The sequence below is a fragment of the Oncorhynchus kisutch genome, unplaced genomic scaffold (assembly GCF_002021735.2).
Source record: "Oncorhynchus kisutch isolate 150728-3 unplaced genomic scaffold, Okis_V2 Okis05a-Okis16b_hom, whole genome shotgun sequence".
Lineage (NCBI taxonomy): Eukaryota > Metazoa > Chordata > Actinopteri > Salmoniformes > Salmonidae > Oncorhynchus > Oncorhynchus kisutch.
Window position 1 is genome coordinate 2,497,073 of NW_022261982.1, and position 8,617 is coordinate 2,505,689.

At 37.6% G+C, this 8,617-nt stretch overlaps 1 protein-coding gene across 1 annotated transcript; it reads right to left on the reverse strand.

Moving 5' to 3' along the window:
- Positions 1–3,331: 3,331 nt before the first annotated feature.
- LOC109876818 (gamma-crystallin M3-like) lies at positions 3,332–4,657 on the reverse strand. Its single transcript, XM_020469188.2, has 3 exons — positions 4,549–4,657; positions 3,962–4,204; positions 3,332–3,673 (listed from the first exon to the last, which is right to left on the reverse strand). Exons 1-3 carry the CDS (start codon positions 4,558–4,560, stop codon positions 3,386–3,388), a joined length of 543 nt encoding a protein of 180 aa, XP_020324777.2. The 5' UTR covers positions 4,561–4,657; the 3' UTR covers positions 3,332–3,385.
- Positions 4,658–8,617: the final 3,960 nt, after the last annotated feature.

An 8,617-nucleotide genomic window follows, 5' to 3' on the forward strand; every position in this document is an offset into this window, starting at 1 on the left:
TGCATCAGCCCACTTCATCCTTGTTGCCAAACAGTCTGGAGTTAGTCCATTATCCATTGTCTGTTGTCCTACCAATGATCAGTGTGGGTGGCCTCCTCCTGACTTAACCTCAAAACCCCTCGCAGCCATGGTCCATTCCCATTTCACATACTCTGATTTGGACTCACACGCCAACTGTTCTGTGCTCCAATTTGCATGCTCAGAGCACGGTAGTATACATATTGAGAAATACCCATTGTTGTCACTGTCGCATACTGTAGTTAATCCATTTGAATCTGACCTTGCTATTGAATCTGACCTTGCTATTGAACCTGACCTTGCTATTGAACCTGACCTTGCTATTGATCCACCGTGCATTTAAAGGAACTACAACTTGTAAGGCTTAGTAAAGTCTTTGTTAGCAATGAGATGCTATATAAAATATAGTAAAAGGGTTATGCCACATTTGTCAAAATACCAGATGGAATGTCCTTTAACCTTACCCTTTAAAAATTGTATTTAACTGGGCAAGTCATTTAAGAACCAATTCTTATTTACAATGACGGCCTACCCCGTCCAGACCCTAACAACGCTGGGCCAATTGTGCACCGCCCTATGGGACTCTCAATCACGGCCGGTTGTGAAACAGCCTGGAATCAAACCAGGGTCTGTAGTGATTCCTTTAGCACTGAGATGCAGTGCCTTAGACTGCTGCGCCACTCGGGAGTTTCTGGATTACTTGTGAAGCACTTGTGTAGTGCTTATAAAGGCTATGAATGCCCTATAGAGCCTTTAGAAATTGTAGTTTGTTTAAAGTGTGTATTTCTTTTATCCAAATTTGATGTCAAGCAACAGCAAGTTAGTGTTTTAGGCAAGGTGAGCTCGTTATTCCCCTCAGGATCTACTTTCCTTCTTCCTGGACATGCCTCACTTCCTGATTATGCCAGATATGTACTATTCCTTTAGTCACAGCATTCCAGTCACCCCCATTGGTTGAAATAATTTAGAATTGATTGAGTGATCTGACTGACATTTGAAAATGTGTTTATTAAATTTAAAAAAATAGGTGATTGTTTTGGTAGCCGTCATCTGTGTAAAAACATATTTGTTCATATTTTAAATGAGGCATACATATAAGTGCATATATAATGTATTATAATCCAAAGAGTTGTATCATACTTACTAATTGTTCATAAGTAATTATCCATCCTGATAATACATATAATGCGTTATAAGCCCAGAGAGCATAAAATGCATTATATCATTGCAAGAATGTGAAAATCTAGCAAAGAACACTCACATTTCGTGCTAGCTACATTAGTGTTATATTTAGGTCAAAGCTTAATTTGACTCGGCTAGCTTGATAATTATATGTTTAGCATCAGTCATGTCTTCAGCCTCTGCCAGCTTATTAGCAATCTTCACAGTTAGCTGTGTTCCTAGCAAACAGTTAGCTAGCTAGCTAGGTAAGTGTCCGCAGGTGCCTAGCTTTTTCAAATATTTGTTGCTAGCTAACGTTAGCTACCTAGTCCTGCTAACTTGGGTAAATTACAACACAGTGTTGGCTTGCAGCTCAGACATTTCTACCTTAGCCAGCTTGTTAGCTAGCTAGCTCTTAGATAATCACACAATGTTGTGCTGTTTGCAAATACCTCGTGCCACTAGAAATTTTAGCTAGCCAACATTAGCTAGCGACTCACTCAAATAGTCTAATCAAAGTGAATCAAAATCAAATCCAATTTTTGGTGTAGACTAACAGTGAAATGCTTACGGGTCAATTTACAACAATGCAGAGTTAAAGATGATATAAGCTGTAGCTAGATCAACTGTAGCTATTCTACTCTAGCTGCACCTTCCAAAATCCAGGGATCGAGCTAGCTAGCTAGTTTTCTTAGAGCAGGGGTAATGGCCGGTTTTAAATACCAAAAGGCTGATGCTATAAATCACGCTCAGTTCAAATTAATGCTGTTAAGTATCAATCAATCAATCACATTTAACTTCTTACATCAGCTGACGTCACAACGTGCTGTACAGAAAATCAGCCTAAAACCCCAAACAGCAAGCAATGCAGGTGTAGAGGTACGGTAGCTAGGAAAAACTCCATAGAAAGGCCAGAACCTAGGAAGAAACCTAGAGAGGAACCAGGCTATAAGGGGTGGCCCTCTTCTGGCTGTGCCGGGTGGAGATTATAACGTAACATGGCCAAGATGTTCAAATGTTCATAGATGACCAGCAGGGTCAAATAATAATATTCACAGTGTTGTCGAGGGTGCAACAGGTCAGTGCTGGAGTAAATGTCATTAAGGCCTTTCATAGCAGATCATTCAGAGTATCTCTACCTCTCCTGCTGTCTCTAGAGAGTTGAAAACAGAAGGTCTGTGACAGAGCAATTTAGGTAGGTCTATAATGCATGATGCTTTTTAGGCTGATAATGCATTATAGTAATGTATTGTAAGAAAGCTATAACTACTTATGATACATTATATCTTATAGCGAGTATTATAAGGCACTATAAGTGTATTATAAGGCATTATTAAGGCACTTATAAGGAGTTATGTATGCTTCCATAGAAATTATTACCACATATTCTATTTGATGAGTTTGTGTTTGTATTATGGTAATGTTACAGTTTTGGAGGATGGAAGTGGGAAGTGGTTTGATAAATATGGCCTGCCACTGTGTAGTGTGAAGGGTTAGTCACTAGTTCTTAAGAGTTGAATTTGTGAGTGATTGATTATGTCTGAGTAAGGACAGTATGATCTGTTGAGCTGAGCTTTCAAAGCTGAAGTTCCTCAAAGCTGAAGTTCCTCAAAGCTGAAGTTCCTCAAAGCTGAAGTTCCTCAAAGCTGCAGTTCCTCAAAGCTGAAGTTCCTCAAAGCTGAAGTACCTCAAAGCTGAAGTTCCTCATAGTAAACAAAACAATTGATCACTTGAGCACCTGTCTGATTTCCATGCGTCATCATTTTAGTTAATTACAGGACCTTCTTTGCCTTTAAAAAAAAGTGGCGTAGTCTTATTTCTTATTTAGATCCTCATTTGCCGTAGTCGGCAGGATTCTGTTGTTAAGAGCTTATCTTGTCTAAAACACCCATACACAAGGCAGTGTCAAGTGCCTAGCATAGGCTAGAGGTTTTTTATGACTAAATATAAGGATTATAGAATTTGGGGAAAAAGGGACATTTTTGTTTACATTGTGTTTTACATACATTTCAGCTGATATTACTGTTTATAGTGGTTGCAGTATAATCGTTGCTTATAGTGGCTTTTTAGTGGTTAGAGTATTATATTGATATAATAGTAATTTACAGTGCAGTGGCTGGTGGAAATAAGGTAAGAAAATCGCTGCAAAAAATGAAGGTTTAAAATGTTTATTAAAAAGTCGTTGCACTCTTTAAAGACAGCACATTTAAAAGGCAGCATCGCTGCTGATGCGCCTCATGGACTGGAACCTCATTTCATCATTTCCCATTCCCATCTCTCTCGTGTTCCTGTACTCTCCAGGCCTCAGGTAGGTCTGCATGCCTCTGAATTGGGGCTGCTCGTACATGACCCAGTGGCCGTCCATCACGTTGCAGGACTGCATCTCGGGCATATGGTAACGCTCCTGGATGGAGTCACAGTCTTCCATCACCTCGTGCATCTGGCCTCCGAAGTTCTCCTTCTCGTAGATCCTCATCCTGAACTGGCCCATGTGCTATTGGAAAGAAAATAACACATTTCACGCATCTATTAACGGAACAGGATGAGCTTGGTTGATAGGATGGCATACAATGCAATATGACACAATCTAAAAAGAATGAAAAGATAAGCACAATACGGTATAACTGTTATCCTTTTCATTCATTTGCGGTTGAGGCATTTAGCTGGATCTACACAACAAGTGTAAGATGGCATCGATTATTTTATGGCATCGATTATTGTGGTCATTGTGGTGTGGTTGTGAATAGTTGTGGTCTGTTGTGCTGTCTGCAGAAGTGCTTACCTGGGGGATCATACGACAAGACCTGATGCAGTCGTTGAAGCCTAACATGTGCTGGTACTCAGGGTACTCTCCCCTCCTCAGGAAGTACTGGTGGCCCATGTAGTTGGGCCGGTCGTACACCATGAACATGCCACTCTCCACCCTGCAGGAGTTGCACCTGTTCAGGTGGGAGGAGAGCTCGGAGCAGTCGCTGCTGCACTCATAGGAGCAGCCCTGGAAGTTCCTGTCCTCGTAGAAGATGATCTGGAGAAAGACAAAGTATGCTTTGAAAGTCTAAACATCTTGACATGAAACCAATTGATTTTGATGTGCAAAAACTCATACATTCTATCCCGTTCAGAAATTATTCTACATAATAATTGTAATGTGTCTGACAAATTTAAACAATGCAACCATGATTATAATTACAAGTCGTTATAAGTCATCTGTAGTTATCATAGTTTTCTGAATCTAAAAACACACACATCAAGGATATATTTCCCATTGGAAATGGGCTCTGATGCATCCTAGATTCATAGTTCCAATGCCAGATGGCGTACAGTTCAGCACTGTGCACAGACTTTGATCACAGCCCCACATTACAGTACCTTTCCGTTCATGGTCACAGTTATTTGATTTCTGTTGTTCTCCCTACTGGCGTGCTGCCTTTTATGCTTGATGTAGCTCCAGAAGAATCTACCGCCCAATTGTATAAAACGCTGAGTCAGCCGGGCAACACTGTACTGTACTCTACATCAACGCTCGCAGCAAAGAGTTATCATTTAGTGCTCTGTAAGGTAAAAGGGTTTAGATTAGGTCTGATTCCTTTGAGACGTATTGTATAGTCTCTTTTAAACAGACTCTGAAGGGTGAATAAACTATTTATGGATTTTAATTTAGCTTCAACATTTCATTTATGTAAATGATGTGCTCATAATGAACCATTTAGGGAAAACACTTATTTTATTTTAATTGTAATTGAACCTTTATTTAACTTTATAGGCTATGCTCATGCCTATTTCATTTGCATTAGGAATAGGTTTGTGCAGTGCACACAAGAAACTTCCACTCAAAAATGATATTTTGGTATTCCACTGTTGATGACCGTCCCGAAATATGTTGCATGTCAGCAGTCCAGTTCACAAGATACTGGACTTTCAAGAAGCAAAGTGTCACCGGCCGCATCATCATGATGCAAACTGCGGACTATTGAACAAAAATACCAAAAGATAGTTGATTTTACCTTTAAGTGGTAGGTAAGGTGTAGGTAAAGGTGTACCTTACCATTTATATTGCATAGTATCAAAATAGTATTCAAAAAAAGTAACAAAAGCAATATGGGGGTTGTTTTAATCGCTCCTTAAGTGCATCAGCAATATAATATTCAGTGTTATTTAAAAAGTGCATGCAAATGTGGAATTTTCAAGTGTTTGTACAGTAGCTACATTCAATATCATTGAAAGATACTGTGATATTTAGTTTGACAGAAAACACTGTTTCAGGGCCGCTCCAGAATCCCTCATAAGTGTTCCTGTCTCAGGGGCCGCTCCTGAATCACCCATAAGTGTTCCTGTCTCAGGGGCCGCTCCAGAATCACCCATAAGTGTTCCTGTCTCAGGGGCCGCTCCAGAATCACCCATAAGTGTTCCTGTCTCAGGGGCCGCTCCAGAATCACCCATAAGTGTTCCTGTCTCAGGGGCCGCTCCAGAATCCCCCATAAGTGTTCCTGTCTCAGGGGCCGCTCCAGAATCACCCATAAGTGTTCCTGTCTCAGGGGCCGCGCCAGAATCCTCCATAAGTGTTCCTGTCTCAGGGGCCGCTCCAGAATCCCCCATGGCATATGGTTTACATTGTTTTCATGTTTGTCAAACCATTCAGTGACCACTCAAGCCCTGTGGATGGGGCAATGTCAGCCTATGGGTAACACTTTCATGCATAGCCATGGTAACCAAAAGAATGGCCTACCCAGCATGTGTATGCATGATCCTAAGCATGATGGGAACCACACCTGTGTGGAAGCACCTGTTCCCAATACACTTTCAATACACTTTGTATCCCTCATTTACTCAAGTGTTTCCATTATCTGTTCAGTTACCTGTACATCATCCTAATGAAAAGAAATGGTAATATTCAGAGGTTACAGTCATATGTGCATACATTGTTGTATGGGTGGCCCCAGCAGGAATCAAACCTTCATAGTAAGTTTATTTTATAGGGTAACACTTTATATTAAGTTGTTCCTATAGGGTAACCCTATATATTAAGATGTTCCTATAGGGTAACCCTATATATTAAGTTGTTCCTATAGGGTAACCCTATATATTAAGATGTTCCTATAGGGTAACACTTTATATTTAGTTGTTCCTATAGGGTAACACTTTACATTAAGTTGTTCCTATAGGGTAACACTTTACATTAAGTTGTTCCTATAGGGTAACACTTTACATTAAGTTGTTCCTATAGGGTAACACTTTACATTAAGTTGTTCCTATAGGGTAACACTTTACATTAAGTTGTTCCTATAGGGTAACACTTTACATTAAGTTGTTCCTATAGGGTAACACTTTACATTAAGTTGTTCCTATAGGGTAACACTTTACATTAATATAGGGTAACACTTTACATTAATATAGGGTAACACTTTACATTAAGTTGTTCCTATAGGGTAACACTTTACATTAATATAGGGTAACACTTTACATTAAGTTGTTCCTATAGGGTAACCCTATATATTAAGATGTTCCTATAGGGTAACACTTTACATTAAGTTGTTCCTATAGGGTAACACTTTACATTAAGTTGTTCCTATAGGGTAACACTTTACATTAATATAGGGTAACACTTTACATTAAGTTGTTCCTATAGGGTAACACTTTACATTAATATAGGGTAACACTTTACATTAAGATGTTCCTATAGGGTAACACTTTATATTAAGTTGTTCCTATAGGGTAACACTTTACATTAAGATGTTCCTATAGGGTAACACTTTATATTAAGTTGTTCCTATAGGGTAACACTTTACATTAATATAGGGTAACACTTTACATTAAGATGTTCCTATAGGGTAACACTTTATATTAAGTTGTTCCTATAGGGTAACACTTTACATTAATATAGGGTAACACTTTACATTAATATAGGGTAACACTTTACATTAAGTTGTTCCTATAGGGTAACACTTTACATTAATATAGGGTAACACTTTACATTAAGTTGTTCCTATAGGGTAACCCTATATATTAAGATGTTCCTATAGGGTAACACTTTACATTAAGTTGTTCCTATAGGGTAACACTTTACATTAAGTTGTTCCTATAGGGTAACACTTTACATTAATATAGGGTAACACTTTACATTAAGTTGTTCCTATAGGGTAACACTTTACATTAATATAGGGTAACACTTTACATTAAGATGTTCCTATAGGGTAACACTTTATATTAAGTTGTTCCTATAGGGTAACACTTTACATTAAGATGTTCCTATAGGGTAACACTTTATATTAAGTTGTTCCTATAGGGTAACACTTTACATTAATATAGGGTAACACTTTACATTAATATAGGGTAACACTTTACATTAAGTTGTTCCTATAGGGTAACACTTTACATTAATATAGGGTAACACTTTACATTAAGATGTTCCTATAGGGTAACACTTTATATTAAGATGTTCCTATAGGGTAACACTTTACATTAAGATGTTCCTATAGGGTAACACTTTATATTTAGTTGTTCCTATAGGGTAACACTTTACATTAAGTTGTTCCTATAGGGTAACACTTTATATTTAGTTGTTCCTATAGGGTAACACTTTACATTAAGTTGTTCCTATAGGGTAACACTTTACATTAAGTTGTTCCTATAGGGTAACACTTTACATTAAGTTGTTCCTATAGGGTAACACTTTACATTAAGTTGTTCCTATAGGGTAACACTTTACATTAATATAGGGTAACACTTTACATTAAGTTGTTCCTATAGGGTAACACTTTACATTAAGTTGTTCCTATAGGGTAACACTTTACATTAATATAGGGTAACACTTTACATTAAGATGTTCCTATAGGGTAACACTTTATATTAAGTTGTTCCTATAGGGTAACACTTTATATTAAGTTGTTCCTATAGGGTAACACTTTATATTAAGTTGTTCCTATAGGGTAACACTTTACATTAAGTTGTTCCTATAGGGTAACACTTTATATTTAGTTGTTCCTATAGGGTAACACTTTACATTAAGTTGTTCCTATAGGGTAACACTTTATATTTAGTTGTTCCTATAGGGTAACACTTTACATTAAGTTGTTCCTATAGGGTAACACTTTACATTAAGTTGTTCCTATAGGGTAACACTTTACATTAAGTTGTTCCTATAGGGTAACACTTTATATTAATATAGGGTAACACTTTATATTAATATAGGGTAACACTTTATATTAAGTTGTTCCTATAGGGTAACACTTTATATTTAGTTGTTCCTATAGGGTAACACTTTACATTAAGTTGTTCCTATAGGGTAACACTTTACATTAAGTTGTTCCTATAGGGTAACACTTTACATTAAGTTGTTCCTATAGGGTAACACTTTATATTAATATAGGGTAACACTTTACATTAATATAGGGTAACACTTTACATTAATATAGGGTAACACTTTACATTAATATAGGGT